The sequence below is a fragment of the Oncorhynchus gorbuscha genome, linkage group LG13 (assembly GCF_021184085.1).
Source record: "Oncorhynchus gorbuscha isolate QuinsamMale2020 ecotype Even-year linkage group LG13, OgorEven_v1.0, whole genome shotgun sequence".
Lineage (NCBI taxonomy): Eukaryota > Metazoa > Chordata > Actinopteri > Salmoniformes > Salmonidae > Oncorhynchus > Oncorhynchus gorbuscha.
Window position 1 is genome coordinate 76,736,384 of NC_060185.1, and position 27,120 is coordinate 76,763,503.

The 27,120-nt window shown below is 42.1% G+C and overlaps 1 protein-coding gene across 1 annotated transcript in view; it reads left to right on the top strand.

Moving 5' to 3' along the window:
- Nucleotides 1–4,936: 4,936 nt before the first annotated feature.
- Nucleotides 4,937–27,120, top strand: part of LOC123993534 (palmitoyltransferase ZDHHC9-like) — a 47,180-nt gene continuing 24,996 nt past the window's right edge. The window contains exons 1-2 of the mRNA XM_046295789.1: nucleotides 4,937–5,781; nucleotides 23,076–23,236. Coding sequence (XP_046151745.1) covers nucleotides 5,618–5,781; nucleotides 23,076–23,236 — 325 coding nt within the window. The 5' untranslated portion in view covers nucleotides 4,937–5,617. The remainder of the gene's footprint in view (nucleotides 5,782–23,075; nucleotides 23,237–27,120) is intronic.

A 27,120-nucleotide genomic window follows, 5' to 3' on the forward strand; every position in this document is an offset into this window, starting at 1 on the left:
CTAAGCCAGATGAGCTAAAGTACCTCTATGCTCGCTTTGAGGCAAATAACACTGAAACATGCATGAGAGCACCATCTGTTCCGGAAGACTGTGTGATCACGCTCTCCGCAGACTATGTGAGTAAGACCTTTAAATAGGTCAACATTCCCAAGGTCGCAGGGCCAGACGGATTACTAGGACGTGTACTGCAAGTATGTGATGACTAACTGGCTAGTGCCTTCACTGACATTTTCAACCTCTCCCTGTCCGAGTCTGTAACACCATCACATTTTAAGCAGACCACCATAGTCCCTGTGCCGAAGATCACTAAGGTAACCTGCCTAAATGACTACCGACCCGTAGCACTCATGTTTGTAACCATGACGTGCTTTGGAAGGCTGGTCATGGCTCACATCAACACCATTATCCCAGAAAACCTAGACCCACTCCAATTTGCATTCCGCCCAAACAGATCAACAGATGATGCAAAATCTATTGCACTCCACACGGCCCTTTCCCGCCTGGACAAAAGGAACACCTACATGAGAATGCTATTCATTGACTACAGCTCAACATTCAACACCATAGTGCCTTCAAAGCTCATCAATAAGCTAAGGACCCTGGGACTAAACACCTCCCTCTGCAACCGGATACTGGACTTCCTGATGCCCCGCCCCCAGGGGGTAAGGGTAGGCAACAACACATCCACCACACTGATCCTCAACACATGGACCCCTCAGGGGTGCGTGCTCCCTGTTCACTCATGACTGCACAGCCAGGCACGACTCCATCACCATCATTAAGTTTGCCACAACAGTGGTAGACCTGATCACCGACAATGACGAGAAAGCCTATAGGGAGGAGGTCAGAGACCTGGTCATGTGGTCCAGGACAACAACCTCTCCCTCAACGTGATCAAGACAAAGGAGATGATTGTGGACTACAGGAAAAGGAGGATCTAGTACGCCCCCATTCTCATCGACAGGGCTATAGGGTAGCAGGTTGAGAGCTTCAAGTTCCTTGGTGTCCACATCACCAACAATCTAACATGGTCCAAGCACACCAAGACAGTCGTGAAGAGGGCATGACAAAACCTATTCCCCGCAGGATACTAAAAATATTTGACATGGGTCCTCAGATCCTCAAAAGGTTCTACAGCTGCACCATCGAGAGCATCCTGGCTGGTTGCATCACTGCCTGGTATGCCAACTGCTCGGCCTCCGACCGCAAGGCACTACAGGGGGTTGTGCGTACGGCCCAGTACATCACTGGAGCCAAGCTTCCTGCCATCCAGGACCTCTATTCCAGGCGGTGTCAGAGGAAGGCCCTAAAAATTGTCAAAGACTCCAGCCACCTTAGTCATTGACTGTGCTCTCTGCTACCGCACGGCAAGCGATACCGGAGCCCCAAGTCTAGGTCCAAGAGGTTTCTAAACAGCTTCTACCCCAAAGCCATAAGACTCTTGAACATCTAATCAAATGGCTACCCAGATTATTTGCATTGCCCCCACCCCCTCTTTTACACCGCTGCTACTCTCTCTTGTTATCATCTATGCATAGTCACTTTAATAACTCTACCTACATGTGCATATTACCTCAATTACCTCAACTAACCGGTGCCCCCGCACATTGACTCTGTACCGTTACCCGCTGTTTATAGTCTCGCTATTGTTCTGTAGCTCAGTTGGTAGAGCATGGCGCTTGTAAGGCCAGGGTAGTGGGTTCGATTCTCGGGACCACCCATACGTAGAATGTATGCACACATGACTGTAAGTTGCTTTGGATAAAAGCGTCTGCTAAATGGCATATATTATTATATTATATATTATTTTATTGCTGCTCTTTAATTACTTGTTCCTTTTATTTCTTATTCTTAATCAGATTTTTTAAACTGCACTGTTGGTTATAGGGGCTTGTAAGTTAATATTTCACTGTAAGGTCTACACGTTTTGTATTTGGTGCATGTGACGAATACAATTTGATTAGATTTGATTTGTTGCTATGCCGTTTCAAGAGGCACAAACAGTTATATTGCTGTATTTTGGAGAAGAAGCTTCTCATTTCATTTGAGCGCATTTTCTGCCACAATCACTCTTCTCACTGCCTCTCTTCGATTACCTTTGACCTTTTTCAAAAGGAGGCAAGAGAGGATGGAGGAGAGGATGCAGTTAAGCAAAACTTATTGAGAAAAGAACTGAGTTGTTTGTTTTCTGAATTGTCATGATTATATCTAACCACTAGGTGGAGGCACCTGACACAGCCACACAATACTCGCTTTTAGACAAATTACCACCACTCAAGAGTTCGAAACGGGAAACCCACATCCTCAGATCCCAGTCTCACACCCACATACATAGTTAGAGACAGTACAATGGTACATCCAAGGGTGAAAGGTTCTACCTGGAACTTAAAAGGTCTCTCCTACAGGGACAGTCGAAGAACCTGTTGGTTCTAGGTTGTCTAAAGTGTAGCCTTTGATGACATCATTGTTGTTACAAGGCTCTACCCAATTAAGCATTATTACAGCCTGCTGTATCTGGTCTCAGCTATTAACTGATTAGAAACTCAGAAATTATGTAAGTCTATAAATGGTTATCAACCCCTGTCCCTGGGACTCTTTATTAGAGACATAGAGATAACAGATTATCAAACAATGAGACAATTCTTATATTTCCAGTTAAATAAAAGAACATTGGAACATCAAACATTTGCCGAGGATGTCAGGGACATGAATGCTATCAGTTGTTGACAGTTGTTATGAATTCACGAGACTTTGTTAATGGCTACATCCTGCTCTGCATCTCTTCTGTGTGTGGGCAATAACTTACGTAAGTGTCATTGATGTGGAAAAGTGAGCAAACAGGGGAACAAACATGGGTATTTGAATTTCTGTCTTTAGAACATCTGGTTTTATAATGGAGGTTTATATAACTGGAAGGATATCTTGGCATTCTATGTGATTCTGCATGTTCAAATGACAGGTTAAGGGATTCACCATGAAAATCATGTGCAACGCTATCAATAATCAACATTTATCATTGATATAGTTTTTTTTGTGCTAATTGTCATTCAGTTATCAGAAATACAATTATTTAACATACAAAGAACCTACATGGCATAACCTACAGTATTCCAGATTATGTTTTATATAAATCAAATTGGTTTGGTTTTCAATTCATATTAATCCCTGATTTTACCTCACTGTTTAGAGAGGGTAAAGCATTCTAAAAGCCTACATCCTGACATCCCAAGTGACATTATGATTCAGAAAACAACTGTGAATGATGATATCGAATTAAACAATAAACTCAAGTTTAAAACTACTCATCGATGGTAGCCTCTGACAAGTCATAAATTGTCTGATTGAAATAGACAGAATCCCTGGTGGTGATGGTGTAGACAGAATGGTTCCCGCTCTGCTTGTTTACTACCTCCTGTCCAGCCCTTCCAGAGGATCTGCCAAACCCCCTCCCTTCTCTGACTCCTCTAGTTCCTTTACGACCCTCTCCTCCTCACTGGAGGTCCTGCTGATGCTCTTTAAGCATGGGTTATGCCCTGCACAGTGGATCTCCTTATGTTCTGATAGAATTTGCTAATTTGCCTAAATTGTGAAAATGGGTACTTTAAACCAATACTGGTCAATACTAATTTCCCCCTATTTGATGACATGTAATACGACTTTTCCATAGACTCATTTTATTATGAAGGATATAGATTTTCTACCGATGCTTTTCTGTTCAGGAGTAGGCTAACATCTGTGTGCTTTGTTCTCTATGGAGAATGCATATTACAGACACAATTATGTTCTTTTTTTTTGACAATGATAATAGAGACTCTAGCCTAGACTAGAACACAATAGAATAGAACACAGTAAAATAAAACACAGAATATAACACAATAGAATAGAACACAACAGAACACGGTCAACTAAAACACAATAGAATAGATCACAGTAGAATAGAACACAATAGAATAGAACACAGTAAAATAAAACACAGAATATAACACAATAGAATAGAACACAACAGAATAGAACACTGTCAACTAAGACACAATAGAATAGATCACAGTAGAATAGAACACAGTAGAACAGAACACACTCTAAAAGGCCACTCTAAAATGTGCAGTTTTGTCACACAACACAATGTTACAGATGTCTCAAGTTTTGAAGGAGCGTGCAATTGGCATGCTGACTGCAGGAATGTCCACCAGAGCTGTTGCCAGAGAATGTAATGTTCATTTCTCTATCATAAGTCGACTCCAACATTGTTTTAGAGAATTTGGCAGTATATCCAACTGGCCTTACAACCGCAGACCACGTGTACGGCATAGCGTCAGCGACGGTTTTGCAGATGTCAACGTTGTGAACAGAGTGCCCCATGGTGGCGGTGGGGTTATGGTATGGGCAGGCATAAGCTACGGACAACGAATCCAATTGCATTTTATCATGACAATTTGATTGCACAGAGATACTGTGACGAGATCCTGAGGCCCATTGTGGTGCCAATCATCCGCCGCCATCACCTCATGTTTCAGCATTATAATGCACGGCCCCATGTCGCAAGGATCGGTACACATTTCCTGGAAGCTAAAAATGTCCCAGTTCTTCCATGGCCTGCATACTCTCCAGACATGTCACCCATTGATCATGTATGGGATGGTCTGGATCGACGCCTACGACCTTTTTTTAAGGTATCTGTGACAAACAGATGCATATCTCTATTCCCAGCCATGTGAAATCCATAGATTACGGACTAATTTATTTATTTAAATTGACTGATTTCCTTATATGAACTGTAACTCAGTAAAATCTTTGAAATGATTGTGTTTATATTTTTGATTGGTAGCGTAATATCCCAATGTTTCAAATAGAGAACACCATCTCCTTTGTTCCTTGCTTTCTGTACTGCCCCTTTAAAATAAGACATTTTAATCTAGGCGTGTTTCCTGCACCCATTGATTAGAAACGAGACAAACTCGCATCGCGTCTTGCGGGAAATCAAAACCAACACACCTTATTTAGGCAACGATTATTTAAAAAAAAAAGTGTTATTATGTCTTACTGAATAGACTAATATCAACATAAACCAAGCAATGACTGTCATGTGCGCGCATGTATTATCAGTTTTATGGATGTCACTCGGTCAAGGTCCACGCTCCTGATGCGAGTAGCAAGACTGGATTTCTTTCCTTTGGGCCAAAAAGATCTGACTCAAACAAATTCCGTTATTAAAGGGGATAATTTAAGATACTGATTACTGTTCTACTCTAGAATGGAAGCCCTCTGGCACTGGAAGGAGGTGGACGCACTGAAACGAGGAGAACTTTGATTGCCGAAAATATGGATAGATGCATGGATTTGTTAAAATGAATGACACGAACGACATGTGCTTCTCAATCATGTCATTTCAGAACAACTAACGTGGAGTGTTTATAGGAATACGCATATTTGTGAGCTGAATCGCCCGTATAAACGGCGAAGGAAAAAAACATCTCACGGATATTTCCTGTCACAGGGAAATGTACTTTACTGTATAATTTTCGTTTTGAAAGTCAAGTAAATATTGTAATTTACATACAGTGGCCTATAAACATTATATGTCACTATAGCTTACTGAGTGTGATCGAAAACTGTCAGTATGTCGGCGGTAATGATGACACGGAAGGTACGAAAATGGGAAAAGCTCCCAGGGAAAAACACTTTCTGCTGTGATGGACGCGTAATGATGGCCCGGCAGAAAGGCGTCTTCTATCTAACCTTATTTCTCATCGTTGGCACCTGCTCCTTGTTCTTCGCATTCGAGTAAGTAGATCTGTTTATCCATTGTTTATTTGGGCGATGATCAAACAACCAAGCAAGCTGTCAAAATAATTCGGCCGTGTTTTCTCAATAAATTCTGAACAAATCAATGTCCCATGACGTTTCCTTAGGTGTGTAAAATGTTTTCTAGGATGAAGTACTTTTAGGGCCGCAAGTCCGATGAAACTAATAACATGTAGTAGGGCCTAAAAATAGCCTTTATTTACCCTGTACTAAGCTATGCATTAAGTGATGAGGCATATAAAATATTGAAGAAAAATTCTCCCCACAAAAATCGTTGCCTGAGTGGTATCAGACAGAAACCATTATTGATTAATATCTAGTCTTGCATATTTAATTCCCTTACTGTCCAGTGAAAGGGGCCCTTGCTAAACATTAAGCATTGCCTTTCAGAACATAATAATAAAACATCAACCTAGCTTTACAGTCTGGTCTCAGACGATGCAACATAGTAAGTGTAAATCCGTAACACTCAAATTAGTATTATACGTTTAGGAGGGCTACATATGACAGAAGTTGGTTGTGGTGGATTAAAATCGAGGTAACAAAGGTTGCGTGTTTGAATCTCATCATGGACAACTTTAGCATTTTAGCTAAATACCAATTTTTCAACTACTTGCTACTTTGCAACTACTAGCATGTTAGCTAACCCTTCCCCTAACGGTAACCATATAACCTAACCTGTATTGGACTTGGCAGGTGGAGCTAGCTGGCCAGGTGTTTTACAACTGAGGTTTCAGAGTGAAACCGTAGCCCCCCAGAAACAGACTGGCCAAAGAGCAGTTCGGGCAATGCCTTGTCAGTGTGCCTGTCTAAATATTTTGTTTGTTTGTTGCAGATTTATCATGAATTAATTTTAAAAAATGGGGGGCCTCAAGGAAAAGTGTTCCAGTGTTCAGGCTGATGACTAGTTTTGCCCTATGAATACAAAATGTAATGCATGATACTCTAACAGCTGGAATCAAGTTTTACCAAGTAATTCTACTGGACAGGGACCGTCACTGCTAGGCTTCTTGGCCTAATGTAATCATCCAGTGGACTGCTGAGGAGCTACAGCAGTGGCTGCATACTGTAGCTCCCTGGGGCCTCTGGCCTTACAGTAAATGTGCAGCCCTTTCCATCTCTGTGTGCGCTCAATGGGAGTCTGGGTCGTGTTCATTAGGCACCAAATGTAAGAAAACGGACTGAAGCATGGGGGGCTATATCTGGACTCGTCCAATCAATAACGCTCAATTTAATTTTACGTTATTGAAACATTTTGGCATAATGAACAGAACATGTTCTCTGAATCTCCAGAGGGAACTGTTGTCTTGCCCCGGGGCCAGAGTGGAGACTGATATTGCTGATCCCACTAGTTTAGCGCCTGAGGTTGGACCAGGCCCAATGGTAACTAATGGCCAGATCGCCGTTAGCACACTACGTTCGTATTACAGTTGCCCCATAATTATCTCTCATGGGGAGGCCTGAATATTAACATAGAGATTGAGCTGGGGAACAGGGGCTGTAATTCAAAACTCTCCATTACGGAGCAATTTGAGCCATATCAGATCTAGCCCCTTGACAGGCTAATGACAATTTGCTGAAGAAAGAGGCACAGTGGTTTTCATGCTTTTCAGGAGGCATGTTTGAGAGAGTAGCTCACTACCACTAACCAACATCTAGTCACTCGTCTATCGGAAACTGAAGTGAGATCTGGAATCTTTCACTTCCACTATACTATATCTCAAAAAAATATTAAATGTCCCAACACAGTGGTTCCCAAACTGTTTATAGTCCCGTACCCCTACAAACATTTAACCTCCAGCTGCATACCCCCTCTAGCACCAGGGTCAGCACACTCTCAAATGTCGTTTTTTGCCATCATTGTTCGCCTGCCACACACACACTATACAATACATTTACAACTTAAGAACGAGTGTAAGTTCGTCACAACCCGGCTCGTGGGAAGTGAGAAGGAGGGAGTTCTTATACGTAGGACCAGGGCACAATTAATAATAATCAATAATTTGACTCTTTATTTAACCATCTTACATCTTATAAAACCTTATTTGTTCATTGACAATTTTGAATTACTCACCACAGGTTAATGAAGAGAGTGCTGGAAAGGATGCACATAACTCTGCAATGTTGGGTTGTATTGGAGAGAGTCTCAGTCTTAAATCATTCTGTGCCTCTTTTAGTTTTCATGGTAGTGAGGGCCGATAATCTACTCTCACATAGGTATGTGTTTGCAAAGGTCATCAGTGTCTTAACAGTGCAATTTGCCAAGGCAGGATACTGAGCACAGCCCAATCCAGAAATCTGGCAGTGGCTTCTGATTAAATAAAAATTTCACAGAACCGCTTGTTGCAATTTCAATGAGGCTCTCTTGTTCAGATATCGGTAAAAGGGATAATGAATCCAGTTGTTTGTCATCTGTTATATCACATTTGACATTGTCTGTAAGCTTGAGTTCATTTGCACACAAAAAAATCATACAATGATAGAAACACCTGTGTTGTCCTTGTTGATGCGGACAGAGAAGAGCTCCAACTTCTTAATCATAGCCTCAATTTTGTCCTGCATATTGAATATAATTGCGAAGACTCCATGTAATCCTGGATGCAGATCATTCAGGCGAGAAAAAGCATCACCCAGATAGGCCAGTTGTGTGAGAAACATCATGCAAGCAGTCAGACAAGTGAAAATTATGGCCAGTAAAGAACTTTAACTCGTCTCTCAATTAAAAAAACAAAAACAACTGTGTCAATACTTTGCCCCTTGATAACCAGCACAATTCAGTATGTTGTAAAAGCATTAAATGGTCGCTGTCCATATCATTGCATAATGAAGAAAATACACAAGTTAAGGGGCCTTGTTTTAACAAAGTTAACAATGTTCACTGTAGTGTCCAAAACCTATTTCAAGTTGTCAGGCATTTCCTTTGCAGCAAGAGACTTGGTGGATGCTGCAGTTTACCCAAGTGGTGTCGGGAGCAACTGTTTGCACGCGCGTTACCACTCCACAATGTCTCCCTGTCATGGCTTTTGCGCCATCAATACAGATACCAACACATCTTGACCACCAAAGTCCATTTAATTTCACAAAGTTGTCCTGTACTTTAAAAATATCCTCTCATGCTGTCCTGGTTTGCAGAAGAGGATGTCTTCCTTAATTGACCCTTCATAAACGTAACGGACATACAGTATTCCAGGAGCTGTGCCAGGCCCGCCACGTCTGTTGACTCATCCAGCTGTAATGAAAATAATTCACTGGCTTGTATGCGAAGCAGTGATTGTTTCAAAACATCTTCTGCCATGTCACTGATGTGTCGTAAAACAGTGCTGTTTGGTGAAGACATATCCGCAGCAGCAGGAATAATTAAGTCCTCCACAATAGTATGGGGCTTGCCTGGCCTAGCCACACGGTAGCTCACCATATAAGACACTTCTGGTATCTGTTGTTTTTATACATGTCTTACTACTCGAAAGTCGTCTTAATTCTCGCTCAAACTCCTTCGGCTTATTTTTCAAAATGTCATTTTCTAAATTTCTACGCAATTGTGAAGGTTTCATCGAGTTGTGAAGGTTTCATCGAGTTGTGAAGGTTTCATCGAGTTGTGAAGGTTTCATCGAGTTGTGAAGGTTTCATCGAGTTGTGAGCAAAAAGTACTTTCTTTCAAAAATAATTCGTAAAAATCCAAATAACTTCACAGATCTTCATTGTAAAGGTTTTAAACACTGTTTCCCATGCTTGTTCAGTTAACCATAAACAATTAATGAACATGCACCTGTGGAACGGTCGTTAAGACACTAACAGCTTACAGACGGAAGGCAATTAAGGTTACAGTTATGAAAACCTAGGACACCATGGGTGATGGTCGGATTCGTGTTTATTGTCGAAGGAATGAGCATTATACCGAGGCCTGTACTCTGGAGCGGGATCGATTTTGGAGGTGGAAGGTCTGTCATGGTCTGGGTTGGTGTCACAGCATCATCGGACTGAGCTTGATGTCATTGCAGGCAATATCAACACTGCGTAACAAGGAGACATCCTCCTCCGTCATGTGGTACCCTTCCTGCAGGCTCATCCTGACAAGTCCCTCCAGCATGTCAATGCCACCAGCCATACTGCTCGTTCTGTGAGTGATTCCCTGCAAGACAGGAATGTCAGTGGTCTGCCATGGCCAGCGAAGAGCCCGGCTCTCAGTCCCATTGTGCTCGTCTGGGACCTGTTGGATCGGCGGGTGAGAGCTAGGGCCATTCCCCCCAGAAATGTCTGGGAACTTGCAGGTGCCTTGGTGGAAGAGTGGGGGAACACCCACAGCAAGAACTGGCTAATCTGGTGCAGTCCACGAGGAGGGGATGCACTGCAGTACTTAATGCAGCTGGTGGCTACACCAGATACTGACTGTTACTTTTGATTTTGACCCAGATGTCCGTCGAACTTGGTCCATGTCCCTGTCTGTTCAGAGCTTTCTCGGGTAAGGGGGCAGTAGCTCTTTGGCTGCATCAGCTTCACAACTGTGTGTCCATGCGAGCTGGGCTAACAACAAATGTAGAATTACTGATGCTAGCATTGGATGTGATCATTGACGCAGAACATCTTGTTTCGTCAACAGGTGCAGGTGTACTGTTGGTAGTAGCAGTATTACCAGTAGAGATGGTATGTGTCTCTGTGGATGCGGGGCTACATTTTATTTAACCATTTATACATTTTCGAGCAAATGGAATGAGCAGCAGCTATGGTTTGGCTACATACGGACCGTTAGTGGAATTCCCATACATACGGACCGTTAGTGGAATTCCCATACGTACGGACTGCTAGTGGAATTCCCATACGTACGGACTGTTAGTGGGATTCCCATACATACGGACCGTTAGTGGGATTCCCATACATACGGACCGTTAGTGGGATTCCCATACATACGGACCGTTAGTGGGATTCCCATACATACGGACCGTTAGTGGGATTCCCATACATACGGACCGTTAGTGGGATTCCCATACATACGGACCGTTAGTGGGATTCCCATACATACGGACCGTTAGTGGGATTCCCATACATACGGACCGTTAGTGGGATTCCCATACATGCGGACCGTTAGAGGAATTATTTGACTAGGCTACCTGTATTTGACATTGTTATTTCGCCGAACACTAGATGGTTTAATTTTATTTTTGGCAGTGAAACATGGCTACTCACGTTGGAAAATATAAATGTATTGATTGAAAATGTGGAGGTGAATCACATTTCTACGTGCCGTACCCGCTGGGGGGTACGCGCAATGGGAATACCTGTCCTAACACATAGATGTCTGCACATAAAATCTGCACGTAAAAAGAGAGACATCTATATAGACAGGACTTCTCCAATTCCCATGGATCTGGCCTTGTCCCATGAGCTCTTTGGACTGTATGTACAGTACCAGTCAAAAGTTTGGACACCTACTCATTCAAGGGTTTTTCTCTATTAAAAAATATATATTTTTGACATTGTAGAATAGTGAAGACATCAACTGTGAAATAACACTCACGGAATCATGTAGTAACCAAAAAAGTGTTCAACTATATTTGTTTATATTTGAGATTCTTCAAAGTAGCTACCCTTTGTCTTGATTATAGCTTTGCACACTCTTGACATTCTCTCACCCAGCTTCATGAGGTAGTCAACTGGAATGCATTTAAATGAATAGGTGTACATTGTTAAAAGTTAATTTGTTGAATTTCTTTCCTTAATCTTTCCAGTTTTGCTGTGACAAGGTAGGGGTGGTATAAAGAAGATAGCCCTATTGGTAAATGACCAAGTCCATATTATGACAAGAACAGCTCAAATAAGCAAACTGACATAATAGTCCATCATTACTTTAAGACATGAAGGTCAGTCAATCTTGAACATTTCAAGAACTTCAAGAAGTTTCTTCAAGTACGGTCGCAAAAAACATCAAGCACTATGACAAAACAAGCTCTCATGAGGATCGCCACAGTAAAGGAATACCTAGAGTTACCTCTGCTGCAGAGGACAAGTTCATTAGAGTTAACTGCACCTCAGATTGCAGCCCAAATAATGCGTCATAGGGTTCAAGTAACAGAAACATCTCAACCTCAACTGTTCAGAGGAAACTGCGTGAATCAGGCCTTCATGGTCGAATTGCTGCAAATAAACCACTACTTAAAGGACACCAACGAGAAGAAGAGACTAGCTTAGGCCTAGAAACACGAGCAATGGACATTAGACTGGTGGAAATCTGTCCTTTTGATCTGATGAGTCCAATTTGGAGATTTTTGTTCCTACCGCCATGTCTTTGAGACGCAGAGTAGGTGAACGGATGATCTCTGCACGTGTGGTTCCTACCGTGAAGGAGGTGGGGTGCTTTGCTGGTGACACTGTTGGTGATTTATTTAGAATTCAAGGCACACTTAACCAGCATGGCTACCACAGCATTCTGCAGCAATACACCATCCCATCTGGTTTGTGCTTAGTGGGACTATCATTTGTTTTTCAACAGGACAATGACCCAACACGAATCCAGACGGTAAAGGCTAAAGGAGGAGAGTGATGGAGTGCTGCATCAGATGACCTGGCCTCCACAATCACCTGACTTCAACCCAATTGAGATGGTTTAGGATGAGTTGGACCGCAGAGTGAAGAAAAAGCAGCGAACACGTGCTCCAAATATGTGGGAACTCCTTCAAGACAGTTGGAAAAGCATTCCAGGTGAAGCTGGTTGAGATATTGCTAAGTGTGCAGAGCTGTCATCAAGGCAAAGGGCGGCTACTTTGAAGAATCTCAAATATAAAATACATTTTGATTTGTATAACACTTTTTATTGCTTACTACATGATTCCATAAGTGTTATTTTATAGTTTTGATGTCTTCACTATTCTACTATGTAGAAAATAGTAAAAAATAAAGATAAACCCTTGAATGAGTAGGTGTGTCAACTTTTGACTGGTACTGTATGTCCATTATGGACTGTATGGCATGACAATAGGAGTTGGCTACAGCACATGGAGTTATGGAATGAGGTTGCCCTGGATCATCTATGGGACAGATTCTGCAGCTGAACACGGAGGGTCTGTGATTATCTGTTGTATCTGGCGACAGTTTGACATTTAGCAAGAATGTTACAAATATTGTACACTCAACTACTAGTCTTATGTGAGTAAGGAAACAATGATGGAAACCACTTTTGATGTCTGCTTTCATGGTTTACACCAATAGGATACTGGTCAGGATAATCATCGCTGGTGTAGCCTCCTCTTTACTAGTTTATGATTTTTCAACGCCGATACCGATTTATTGGAGGACCATTATTTTTATTATTTTTTTTGTATATATTAAAAAAACCTATTTATCAATTTGTAACAATGACAGTTACAACAATACTTAATGAACACTTATTTTAACTTAATACATCAATAAAATCAATTTAGCCTCAAATAAATAATGAAATGTGTTCAATTTGGTTTAAATAATGCAAAAACAAAGTGTTGGAGAAGAAAGTAAAAGTGCAATATGTGCCATATAAGAAAGCTAACATTTTAAGTTCCTTGCTCAGAACATGAGAACATATGAAAGCTGGTGGTTCCTTTTAACATGAGTCTTCAATATTCCCAGGTAAGAAGTTTTTTTAGGTTGTACTTATAGGAATTATAGGACTATTTCTCTCTATACCATTTGTATTTCATTAACCTTTGACTATTGGATGTTCTTATAGGCACTTTAGTAATGCCAGTGTAACAGTATAGCTTCTGTCCCTCTCCTCGCTTGAACCAGGAACACAACGAAAACAGCCACCCTCGAAGTAGCGTTACCCATCGCTCCACAAAAGCTGCGGCCATTGCAGAGCAAGGGGAACAACAACTCCAAGTCTCAGAGCGAGTGACGTTTGAAATGCTATTAGCTCGCACCCCGCTAACTAGCTAGCCAGTTCACATCGGTTACACGAGCCTAATCTCGGGAGGTGATAGGCTTGAAGTCATAAACAGCAGAGCTGCTGGCAAAACGCACTAAAGTGCTGTTTGAATGAATGCTTACGAGTCTGCTGCTGCCTACCATTGCAGTCAGACTGCTCGATCAAATCATAGACTTAGTTATAACATGAAAACACACAGAAAAATGAGCCTTAGGTCATTAATATGGTCAAATCCGGAAACTATTTTTTATTTATTTTACCTTTATTTAACTAGGTGTAATAGATGTGAAACGGCTAGCTTAGTTAGCGGTGGTGCGCGCTAAATAGCGGTTCAATCGGTGACGTCACTTGCTCTGAGACCTTGAAGTAGTGGTTCCCCTTGCTCTGCAGGGGCTGTGGCTTTTGTGGAGCGATGGGAAACGATGCTTCGTGGGTGACTGTTTTTGATGTGTGCAGAGGGTCCCTGGTTCGCGCCCGGGTATGGGCGAGGGGACGGTTTAAAGTTATACTGTTACATAGGCAAGTCAGTTAAGAACAAATTCTTATTTTCAATGACAGCCTAGGAACAGTGGGTTAACTGCCTGTTCAGGGGCAGAACAACAGATTTGTACCTTGTCAGCTCAGGGGTTTGAACTTGCAACCTTCTGGTTACTAGTCCAACGCTCTAACCATTTGGCTACCCTGCCACCCCAACTATCATCTCGAAAACAAGACGTTTATTCTTTCAATGAAATACGTTCCGTATTTTATCTAACGGGTGGCATCTATAAGTCAAAATATTCCTGTTACATTGCACAACCTTCAATGTTATGTCATAATTACATAAAATTCTGGCAAATTAGGCAGCCCAAACTGTTGCATATACACTGACTGCGTGCAATGAACGCAAGAGAAGTGACACTTTCACCTGGTTAATATTGCCTGCTGACCTGGATTTCTTTTGGCTAAATATGCAGGTTTAAAACTTCTGTGTATTGATTTTCAGAAAGGCATCGATGTTTATGGTTAGGTGCACATTGGAGCAACGATACGCACCGCATCGATTATATACAACGCAGGACAAGCTAGATAAACTAGTAATAGCATCAACCATGTGTAGTTAACTAGTGATTATGATTGATTGTTTTTTTTAAAGATCAGTTAATGCTGGCTAACAACTTACACAAATGCAGTAATTCAAGGTAACAGGCAGTATCCTCGTGGAGTGCAATGAGAGGCAGGTGGTTAGAGCGTTGGACTAGTTAACTGTAAGGTTGCAAGATTGAATCCCCCGAGCTGACAAGGTGAAAATCTGTCGTTCTGCCCCTGAACAAAGCAGTCAACCCACCGTTCCTAGGCCGTCATTGAAAATAAGAATGTGTTCTTAACTGACTTGCCTAGTTAAATAAAAGTGTTGAATATATTTTTTAAATCGGCCATATCTGTGTCCAAAAATACCGATTTATGAGAACTTGAAATCAGCCCTAATTAATCAGCCATTCCGTTTAATCGGTCGACCTCTACTCTTTACACTGAATATATGTAGTTGTTTTCAGAGGGGAGACAGATCTAACCATGGGTTCGTTCTTTAGGCACCAAACTAAAGAAAACCCATCAATCTGAGTGCAACTGAGCGGTCCTATCTGAGCTTGGCCAAGAACAAAGGCTCGTGTTCATTTTCCATTTTCGTTTGCACACTGTTCTGCTTTATGTACCCTAACAAATCACAGCCCAGTTCTGACAGCTCAAGGTCAACAACTTTAGAGGAATCCTACGATTACATTACTCTAGGAGATCCAGCTTAGTTCTCCTCCCACTAATTATATTGATGTTTGTCTGTGAAGATCCAACACACACATCTTCTTTGGAAATCAATTCACTGCATTAGGGCCAGGTTCCTTTCATGTTACTTTTTGGATTAAAAAGTAGCAACAGGGCATAGATTGGAGGACAGAGAGGCAGTGTCCTCCTGAGCAGGCTGGACCCAGTCCAAGAACAACCAACCAACTAGGTTAACCTCTACTTATCACCAACCATCAGCAGTCTAGTGAGGGAGGCTCCCCCTGAAGAGTAGCTCCCCTACAAATGAGCAACACCTACACAGAACAGATGAAACGAATTGTAGGATGAAGCGATCTCCATGCTTTTGTTCCTTGTTCCAGCATTGATTCGTACAATAGGATTGTGTGGTCTTTGTATGTTTTGCAACAAACAGAAATGAGCATTTCTTATTGGTCCAGGTCCCTAATTTTCTGTGTTTTTTTCCTTCTGTTTGATGCTAAATGAACAGGCTCAGGCTTTGATAGTAATTTGGCTCTGAACGGAAGCCCTGGCTGCTGCTGTACAAGTCCTCATGGGGGTGGCTAGTCTAGCAGAGAGGCCCTTGACTTCTCCCGGTCAGATCCCTCAAATATTGTGTGTGTGTGTGTGTGTGTGTGGCTCGGGAGGGGGAGAGATTGCACTGCCAAGTGCTGACCTTAGTGTGACTCTGGCCAGAGGATATCTAGTAACAGACCCGAGGTCCCCCCGGGTATCCATCTTCCCTGTGTGTGTGTGTGTGTGTGTGTGTGTGTGTGTGTGTGTGTGTGTGTGTGTGTGTGTGTGTGTGTGTGTGTGTGTGTGTCAAAATCAGCTAATTAAATGAGTGTTTTATGATTGAACAGGTAAAGGTAGTCACTCCCCGGTTGTCTGTTTTCTTCTTAATTTTGATGTCTAATGAACACAGCCCAGTCAGTGTCCTGATTTCATATTCAGAACAACTGTATCTATTTCCAATTATCATAAAGTAGTCTTTCTTCCCTAAAAATATTTAAGGTTTTGTTTATAGGGAGGGTGAATTTCAGTGAAATGATCCTGTTCATATCTGTACTTCAAGTCCAGGAGGTGAGCTAGGGGGAGAGACTTTACATGTTTTTCACCTCCATCCAAGTGCTTTGAAATGGAAGACTCATGCCACCATTCTCCCAAGAGATGTCTGTTGTCATCTCTATAAAGGACTCAGGTGTGCGGTACTGCCTCATAGGCACTCTGGCAGCATTTTGGGTCTTACGGTTTCGGTCCCTTCTCAATTAGTAGATATTAATCTACTGGGCCCTGGTCAGAAGTAGTGCACTATAGGGGAAAGGGTGCCATTTGGAACACAGCTGTTGTATTGCAGTGGCTTGTTGTGTCCTTATTGATTCTCCACACTACTATGTTCCTCTCTGTCAGAGGTCACTGGTGTGGTATTTCATGTAATCACATCGTTGTGATCTGATTTATTAATGAATCTCTTTGTTCTGCTCCACTGTTACAACTTTTTGTTGCTGATGCAACTTGTTTCTGAACATTAATATCAGACGGTTTTCAATTCCAACTCGTTTATTTGATTGTCCTTAAGTTGAGTAACCAATTGTAGTGTTTTTTAAATATATTTTTATATATATTGATGTCACTAAACTGCACCCTTACTGTAGGTTGGGGTTTCTTTCTTATTGTTCAAAGGGCAATGTCCAGACTGCACTTTTAGTCTTGTGGCCATACTTGGTCTCAAGCCAATATGTCATGAAGACAACCGGGCACAAACCTTTGTAAGTTCAGATAAGAGATTTATGTCTAGAACAAACATGACATGTAGAATAAGGAATCGCATACTACCTGCAGAACATGCCCCAGTTGTTGCTGAGATGACTGTGGCTTAGAGATCACTAGGGACTCTGGTCAGAATATACAGCGGTGAATATTCTGGAACTCTTTCCTGGGTCAGAGAACTGTTTACTGTGTGGGTGTGAGAGAGAAGGCTTACAAAAGAGAGAGGTTACACAGCAGGCCTACTGCAGATCTGCTAGCGCAGCAGTATAGTACATAATTCACTTCTGCTTTCCAACAGACAGCTAGCGCCGGTGTTATGTATTCATAAAGGCTTGGTATGAGATACTCAGTGAAGGCAAATGTCAGGAGTGGCAGAGCTAAGGCATGACATATTCCTTGGTTCAACTTTTTTTTAAGGCTGCAACGTCTCCACCTTAGAGGCCTCTCCTCTTCTCCAGTCTTGAAATACATGATCGGCCGGTTTCCCAGACACAGATTAAGCCTAGTCCTGGGCTAAAAAGCAGGAAATTGGGCAGATAAATCTCAAACTGAGAATTGCTCCCAATGTCATGGACAACTACAGTTGAGGGGAACCAAAAAATATTATTTCCTAGTTCTTGTTACTTAACAAGTCCTGTACCTATCCTCTTATCAGTGTTGAGTGTGAAGTTAAATGGTTTAAAGTCTAGATTAGAGAGCACTCAATCAAATGTCTCTCCCCCTCCAGTGGTTAAAATTTAACAGTAAAGTGTTTACTCTGCATCTGTTACCTATTATAATTCATACCAGGTAGAGCCAGTGGTTGATATGTTAGCTCTGCTTTCAATGTATTCAGAGAACTGGCTGTTACAAGCCTCATGTGTTAGGAAAGTGTGTGACAAATTGTACAGGTTCTATGGCATGCGGGTTGGGCTCAAGGCCCAATTTTAAAGGGATAGTTTAGAGAAATTACATGTTTTGATTTCTTAAAGGATTTTTTTTTTGCTCAATGACTTGGTTTGATGTTATTTTGAGATGACTTGAGGGCATAAATATAGCTTACTTTGGGGAGCCTTTCTCACCGACGACAACGGGGGAGAGAAAGTACAAACAAGGGAATATATGACAACATATTAAAGGCCCAGTGCAGTCAAATGAGATTTCCTGTTTTTTCTATACACTTCCACACTGAGGTTGGAATAGTATTGCTAAATTGTGAAAATTAGGATAATGCTGATTTTTAAGTGTAAGATCTGTTTGAAAAGACTGCCTGTTTTGGAGGGATGTAGTTGTGGCCTGCCTTGTGATATCACCAGGTGGTAAATTAGGTTGTGTCTACAGTTACATGCGACTTCGGCTATCAGAACACAAAGCTTGCAACGAAAACACTGGTCTAGACCCACAAGTTGCTTTGTGGTCTGATTTGTGTTCAGATCTGTCTGACCACTTCAGGAGGTGGTCAGGGATGCATTGTGTGGAGATTTCTCCTCAATCTGGATTCTACCAGAACTCCATTATCAGAATACTAAAGCTGCATGAACTGTCAGGTCCAGAGTCATCCTTAGTTAATAGACCAATAATAGTTCCAAACCCCTCGGCCAATAACAGCTAGTTTTCAGTTTTCCCCTCCCCCACCCAGACCACTCCCAGACAGTCCTAGCAAAATTCTTGCTTGAGAAATTGCTATTTTTGTTTCTTTTTTACCACGTTTTCAATTTTAAAAAACCACAGTAAGGTGCTTAATTATAACCCAGCCAAGGATTTGATGTTGAGATAAAAATGGCTACATTGATCATATTGAGAGATTATCAAAGGCAAATAATACTGAACACAGAATCTGACAATGAGTGTTGAGTCTGAATGTGATTAATTACGCTGTTGATGAAAACTGAAACAGCAAAATGAAAAGAGCCATGCTTAAATTTGACTGGTTTATCGCATTGTTTTATATATTTTTTAAATATAGCTCAGTCCATCTGCCTCAGGGCTTAATCTAGTGGAAATGTATATTGATTGGATGGATCTCTGCTCCTTTTAATTTTTCCATTAGTGTTGAAAAGGTAGCCTGTTCCCAGATCTGTTTGTGCCATCTTTCCAACTCCTATGGTCATTGTCAAGCAAAGGAGTTGGACACAGCCCAAACGGATGTGGAACCAGACTATTAAATAGGTACTGGGTGGAAACTTATGGCACCTGTATGCAGACTTACCTGTCTAATCTACATAGTGCATTTTGCCCCAATAAATTCAAACTAATAAATCAATAATAATAAGTAAATCTCCATAATTTGAAAGGAACAGGTAGACTTTGTCACCCTGTGTTTTGTTGACTCATTCTTGTACACTGTAGCTACACCCCTCCCTCTTATCGAACATTTTCACTATGAGTGTTTGAGTCAGCATAAAATGGCACCCAAACAAAAGGAGGAAATTAAACATTTTTAAATGGGAACTGAATATGACAGAACCAGCCTAACCAGTCAGTGTCTGGGGCTTCCATCATAAACGTGCCTTGTGCATGGGTACCAGACTGAGTTCGGAGAAAGTTTGTTTTTCACCAAAACGCATTTTCTTGGATTGATTATGTTTGGGATTTTGTAGGAAGATCCACCATCTTTATACATCAGGATCCACAAAAAATCTGGTGTTTTTTTAAATAATTACCATTTGCATAATCAAACCCATATCCTGTTACACTGTGAAATACACTCAAGACTCATCAACCTGTCCAACATGGCCATTGGCTTGTACTGTATGACCAGATCTGGTAATACTTTCCCATTTGGTCTTCACAAGGAATTATATGCATCATGTATAGCTCATAAGGCGTAATACATGTGCTTATGCATTATGAAGGTGCTCATAGGACATGTTATCATAATACATCTCTCCACATGGGGAGCAGTACATTATAATGCATCATGCACAGCTTATATGGCATTACAAATGTGATTATTATGAAGAGGGAAGTGTTATATATTAGTACCAGTCAAGATTGGACACACCTACTCATTCAATGGCTTTTCTTTATTTTCACTACTTTCTAATTTGTAGATTTATAGTGAAGACATCAAAACTATGAAATAACACATGGAATCGTGTAGTAATGAAACAATTGTTCAATCAAAATATATTTGAGATTATTCAAAGTAGCCACCCTCAACCAGCTTCACCTGGAATACTTTTCCGAAAGTCTTGAAGGAGTTCCCACATACTGAGCACTTGTTGGCAGCTTTTCCTTCACTCTGTGGTCCAACTCATCGTAAACCATTTCAATTTGGTTGAGTTCAGGTGATTATGGAGGCCAGGTCATCTGATGCAGCACTCCATCATTTTCCTTCTTGGTTTAATTGCCCTTACACAGCCTGGAGGGGTGTTGGGTCATTGTCTTGTTGAAAAACAAATGATGGGATGGTGTATCACTGCAGAATGCTGTGGTAGCCATGCTGGTTAAGTGTGCCTTGAGTTCTACATAACTGACAGTGTCACCAAGAAAGCACCATCACAACACCACCTCCATGCTTCACTGTGGAAACCACACATACGTAGATCATCTTTTCACCTACTCTGTCTCACAAAGGCATGGCGGTTGGAACCAAAAATCTCATTTGGAATCGTCAGTCAAAAAGGACCGATTTTCCACCGGTCAAATGTCCATTGCTTGTGTTTCTTGGCCCAAGCAAGTCTCTCTTATTCTTATTGTTGTCCTCTAGTGATGGTTTCTTTGCAGCAATTTGACCATGAAGGCCTGATTCATGCAGTCTCCTCTGAACTGTTGATGTGTCTGTTACTTGAACTCTGAAGCATTTATTTCGTCTGCAATTTCTGAGGCTATTATCCTCTGCAGCAGAGGTAACTCTGGTCTCTTCCTGTGGCGCTCCTCATGAGAGCCAGTTTTTCATCATAGCACATGATGGTTTTTGCGACTGCACTTGAAGAAGCTTGAAATCTTCAGAATTGACTGACCTTCATGTCTTGAAGTAATGATGCTGCTGTTTCTCTTTGCTTATTTGAGATGTTCTTGCCATAATATGGAGTTGGGTCTTTCACCAAATAGGGGTGGTATACAGAAGATAGCCCTATCTTGTCACAACACAACTGATGTACAATGTAGAATATAGTAACAATGAAGACAAACCCTTAAATTAGTAATTGTCAACTTTTGACTGGTACTATAGATATATATTCTTACATTGTGGATGTGTGATCTCTCCACACGGGGAAGAAGGAGAGCAGCTTCTCTATTAATAGCTCAATGCAGTGGCCTGTGGTGCTTGCCAATCTGCCGCAGCACTTTACAGAATGCCTTTTCCACCATGACAGGAAAAGGGGCTTTTTTTTGTGGGGCGTCCTGGCTGCAGAGTGGCGTCCTGGCTGCAGAGTGGCGTCCTGGCTGCAGAGTGGCGTCCTGGCTGCAGAGTGGCGTCCTGGCTGCAGAGTGGCGTCCTGGCTGCAGAGTGGCGTCCTGGCTGCAGAGTGGCGTCCTGAGTCTATTGGCAGTTTTACAGTTTAGGCGTGCCAATTGGACTCGTGTTAATACTGCTCCTCCCCCCTCTGGAGGGTGAGAACGTTTAGAAGTGTAAACATGGTCTCCGGCTGTTGTTGATTCTTGGGCCATGGCTGCAGTGTGTGTGAAGCCCTAGGGAAGGGTTGCAGACCAAACTGTTTTAACTGCATGCTGCGTCAGTAAACAACTTCTGAACACCGTTCTACAAGGACGTGTAGAGGCTTGTTTCTCAGTGCCGACTGTTTGTGCAGTGCTTTCGTTGACAATTAGGGTATTCTAATAGTCTCATGTGTAAGACGAGGGCTTCTTCAACCTCTGGTGTAGTTATCTTCTCAGCCGTATTATTGTGCTGCCACAGATTTGCTCCTGTGCCATGTAAATACATATTTTTAAAAAATCAGATATTGAGTGTGTTTTGATGTGAAATTGAAGACAAGAAATTCAAATGTTCCACTCACAATTCATGAGGATTTGCATCATCATAACTAAACAGAATAATCACATGGTACTGTAACTACCCTGCTTTATCTTAATGTTTCACGAGTCAATCACATAATCAAATGTATTTATATAGCCCTTCTTACATCAGCTGATATCTCAAAGTGCTGTACAGAAACCCAGCCTAAAACCCCAAACAGCAAGCAATGCAGGTGTAGAAGCACGGTGGCTAGGAAAAACTCCCTAGACAGGCCAAAATCTAGGAAGAAACCTAGAGAGGAACCAGGCTATGAGTGGTGGCCAGTCCGCTTCTGGCTGTACCGGGTGGAGATTATAACAGAACATGGCCAAGATGTTCAAATGTTCATAAATGTCCAGCATGGTCAAATAATAATAATCATCACAGTAGTTGTCGAGGGTGCAGCAAGTCAGCACCTCAGGAGTAAATGTCAGTTGGCTTTTCATAGCCGATCATTAAGAGTATCTCTACCGCTCCTGCTGTCTCTAGAGAGTTGAAAACAGCAGGTCTGGGACAGGTAGCGCGTCCAGTGAACAGGTCAGGGTTCCATAGCCGCAGGCAGAACAGTTGAAACTGGAGCAGCAGCATGGCCAGGTGGACTGGGGACATGGTCCTAGGGCTCAGGTCCTCCGAGAGAAAGAAAGAGAAAATTAAAGAGAGCATACTTAAATTCACACAGGACACCGGGTAAGACAGGATAAGTACTACAGATGTAACAGACTGACCCTAGCCCCCCGACACAAACTACTGCAGCATAAATACTGGAGGCTGAGACAGGAGGGGTCAGGAGACATTATAATCACTCACTATGGAGTATTCAGTCAACATTGAGAGAGTTGTGTGGTGCTGGAATATTATTAATCTATGGTCCTCTTGTAACATCTGCAGGTGCCCATACCTGGCAATCCACCTGTCCCCTGCCATCCCGGTCTTCGCTATCCTCCTCTTCTTTTTCGTCATGGCCATGCTGCTGAGGACCAGCTTTAGTGACCCGGGCGTGTTGCCGCGCGCACTCCCCGAGGAGGCCACCTTCATCGAGATGGAGATCGGTGAGAAAGTTTACCCTACCTGTGTTATCATCCTTCCATTGGCCCAGTATAGAAACAACCCCTAGGCCATATCCCATATATACACTGAACAAAAAATATAAACGTGACATGTGAAATGTTGATCCCATGTTTCATGAGCTGAAATAAACGATCCCAGAAGTGTTACACACACACACACACACACACACACACACACACACACACACACACACACACACACACACACACACACACACACACAATTATCAACAACAACAAAAAGTTTGTGGCATATCAAGAAGCTAATAAAACAGCATAATAATTGAACAGGTGCACCTTGTGCTGGGGATAATAAAAGGCTATTCTAAAATGTGCAGTTCTGTCACACAACACAATGCTGCTGATGTCTCAAGTTTTGAGAAAGCATGAAATTGGCATGCTGACTGCAGGAATGTCCACCAGAGCTGTTGCCAGATAATTTAATTCCCATTTCTCTACCATAAGCTGCCGCCAACTTAATTTTAGAGAATTTAGCAGTACATCCAACCGGCATCACAACCGCAGACCATGTGTAACCATGCCAGCCCAGGAACACCACATCTGGCTTGTTCACCTGCGGTATGGTCTGAGACTAGCCACCGGAAAGCTGATGAAACTGTGGGTTTCAATTTCTGCACAAATTGCAAGAAACCGTCTCAGTGAAGCTTATTTATGTGCTCGTCGCCCTCACCAGGGTCTTGACCTGACCACAGCAAATGCTCACCTTTTGATGCCCACTGGCACACTGCTGTGAGTCCCGGTTTCAACTGTACCGTGCAGATGGCAGTGTCAATATTGGTGTCAATGTTGTGAACAGAGTGCACCATGGTGGGTTTATGGTATGGGCAGGCATAAGCTACAATTGCATTATATCAATGGCAATTTGAATGACAATGATCCTGGGGCCCATTGTCGTGCCATTCATCTGCCACCATCACATCATGTTTCAGCATGTTAATGCACATCCCCATCTCGCAAGGATCTGTACAGATTTACTGGAATCTGATTGGTTTTCTGATCCATGTCCCTACCTTTAAAATAAAATGCATGCATGCATACATACATACATACATACATACATACATACATACATACATACATACATACATACATACATACATACATACATACATACATACATACATACATTACATTCATTCATTCATTCATTCATTCATTCATTCATTACCAGTCAAAATTTGGACACCTACAATTTCAATTCTGTATACATCTGGCCCTTTAGATACTGTGTTAACAAACCACTGCCGTGACGTTGTATTAGTTAATGTGATGACTGTTGCTCATCGAATGATTACATGTTTCTAATTACATGATTAACTGAATCAAGCAATTATTAACCTGGGGCACCATGGGAAAACTCGTTTTTATTGAGTTTCTATTTCCCAAATTAACTCAGAATATCGATTTTACAACAGCCGCTAATTAACCAGTTGCCTCTGAACAATCTCGTTTTGAACGTCTTATCGCCCGTGAATCTGCACGGACCCGGGTCCCACTAATGAATTCGTATCACACCAATCTCAATTGAATATTTATTTACTAAAAAGCTAAAATGATGATAAAAGATACACATAGACAAAACACATTATAGGGTATTGATTAGAACTTAGTATAACGGGCCAACACACCATGGCGCGTGTTACCCACAATGGGAATTTCAAAAGAGAGAGAAAGAAAGTACACAAGAATATACATTTGGGTGAATTTGTCAGCTATGCTATTCTAACCCTAGCCTTGCCCAAACTGCCCCTCTTATGGGTCAGAATATGATGATGTAATTACGTGGGGACGATATCCGGGGATTCTCTGCGTGGACCATTCCGTTGTTCGATGACTCACTTCTCCTGCGCACCTCCCTGCTTGTCCTCACCCCTTTCTCTGGAAGGGGTCTTCTGAGGACAGATAGCTCACAGCATAGGAATGAAACCCTTCAGATACCACGATTCGATGGGAGATGGAGGCTAGGTGGTTTGACTTGAATTCACCCGCTGAGACACAGCTACTCATCCGTAGCTTGGGTAGAAAATGATTTCTTTGTCCTCAAGCTTTCGTTGCGTTCTGGGTTGGTTGACTTTTTCAGACCCTGCTGCAGCTGGGGTCACGTAGCCCTGTTGTAAATTCTATACTCACAGGTTTTATACCCTTGGGTCAGAAGTGGGCGTAGCCGCCTTTAGGGCAATTCTCTGGGCGTACCAAGTTAATGAGGCAAGGCCTAGGTTTTTCTCAAATCCAATTTTAGACAACTAACTTCACCTTTCATCTTCCCCAAAACATTCTCTTTGATTTGGATATTTTCCATTCAACGTAGAATGTATAAACATCAAACATATACTAGGAAAACCCTTCACATTACAATATTTTCGTAATAACGTCATCTATTAACCTTTAATAACAGAACAAAAATGACATACATTTTCATAGTCCATCTATCGTCATGACCACCATTGTGGCTGACGGAAACCATTGTTCCAAAGTCCCTTTATTTCATGTTTAATGTTCTGAGGCTGGTTCTCCGTAGTAACAGGACAAAGGAATTTGTCTGTGGCCTGAGATTTACCAGGGCCGTAAGGGGCCATAAACCCCCTCGCATCTTCAGACCCCTAGATCTCTCCTCCTCTGTTGGAGTTGAGAGATAATCTGTAGGGTTGTGGTCTCCTGTAACCTGACCTGATCAAGACAGTCATGACACCACCAAACAAGCTTCAATGCCATACAACACTCCCTCCTTGGCCTCCAACTGCTCTTAAATGCTAGTAAAACTAAATGCATGCTCTTCAACCGATCACTACCCGCCCGCCCGACTGCATCACTACTCTGGGTGGTTCTGACTTATGTGGACAACTATAAATACCTAGCTGTCTGCGTTAGACTGTAAACTCTCCTTCCAGACTCACATTAAGCATCTCCAATCCAAATATAAATCTATTTCGCAACAAAGCCTCCTTCACCCATGCTGCCAAACACCCTTGTAAAACTGACTATCCTACCGATCCTTGACTTCGGTGATGTCATTTACAAAATAGCCTCCAACACTCTACTCAGCAAACTGGATGCAGTCTATCACAGTGCCATCCGTTTTGTCACCAATGCCCCATTAACTACCCACCGCTGCGACATGTCTGCTCTCGTTGGCTGGTCCTTGCTACATATTCGTTGCCAAACCCACCGGCTCCAGATCATCTATAAGTCTTTGCTAGGTAAAGCGCCACCTTATCTCAGCTTACTGAACACCGTAGCAACACCCACCCATAGGACGTGCTCCAGCAGGTATATTTCACTGGTCATTTCCAAACCCTACCTTGGACGCCTTTCCTTCCAGTTCTCTGATGCTAATGACTGAAACGAATTGCAAAAATCACTGAAGTTGGAGACTTATATCTCCCTCACAGAGTAGCTTACCGATTGCTGTACACAGCCCATCTGTAAATAGCCCATCCAACCACCTACCTCATCCCCATATTTGTTTTTGTTTTTCTGCTTTTTGCACACCAGTATTTCTACTTGCATATCCTCATCTGCACATGTATCACTCCAGTGTAAATTGCTAAATTGTAATTACTTCACCACTATTGGCCTATTTATTGCCTTACCTCATTTCATTTGCTCACACTGAATACAGATTTTTCTATTGTGTTATGACTGTACATCTGTTTATCCCATCTGTTTTTGTCGCACTGCTTTGCTTTATCTTGTTGCAGTTGTAAATGAGAACCTGTTCTCAACTGGCCTACCTGGTTAAATAAAGGTGTTCTCAACTAGCCTACCTGGTTGAATAAAGGTGTTCTCAACTAGCCTACCTGGTTAAATAAAGGTGTTCTCAACTAGCATATCTGGTTGAATAAAGG